The sequence below is a fragment of the Alligator sinensis genome, unplaced genomic scaffold (assembly GCF_000455745.1).
Source record: "Alligator sinensis unplaced genomic scaffold, ASM45574v1 scaffold850_1, whole genome shotgun sequence".
In the NCBI taxonomy this organism is placed as follows: Eukaryota; Metazoa; Chordata; order Crocodylia; family Alligatoridae; genus Alligator; species Alligator sinensis.
In genome coordinates this window covers 29,018-29,397 of record NW_005842742.1, presented here as the reverse complement: position 1 = coordinate 29,397, position 380 = coordinate 29,018, and the positions used below count along the sequence as shown (strand labels likewise).

The 380-nt window shown below is 63.7% G+C and overlaps 1 protein-coding gene across 1 annotated transcript in view; it reads left to right on the top strand.

The window, feature by feature from the left end:
• LOC102370674 (dual specificity tyrosine-phosphorylation-regulated kinase 1B) overlaps positions 1–380 on the top strand; it is a 12,146-nt gene that overhangs the window by 9,949 nt on the left and 1,817 nt on the right. The window contains exon 10 of the mRNA XM_025216457.1: positions 293–375. Coding sequence (XP_025072242.1) covers positions 293–375 — 83 coding nt within the window. The remainder of the gene's footprint in view (positions 1–292; positions 376–380) is intronic.

The window sequence follows — 380 nt, the reverse complement described above, 5'->3', positions numbered from 1 at the left end:
TAGCCCCAGTCCCTGGATGGCCACTTCCATCTCCATCTTGTTTCCCCCCTCCCACCCCCAGTGTCCCCACCCCAGCCTAGTGTCACAGTTATAGCCTGGGGTCATGGCGATAGCCACAGGCTGGCCAGCTCCATCTCCAGCTCTGGCTTGCCCCTCCCGTATGGGTCTCCCAATAATCCCAGTCTCTGCATGGCCCCCTCCATCTCCAGCTCTGGTCTGGGCTCTGCGGGATCCCCCTCTCCCTGCGGGATCCCCTCTCCCCCTCTCACTGTGTCCCTCTTCCCCTTTGCAGGTGGCTCCAGTGGCTCCTCCAATGACAACCGCAGCTATCGCTACAGCAACCGCTACTATGGGGCCCCTGGCCCCGCCCCTCCCGCCCA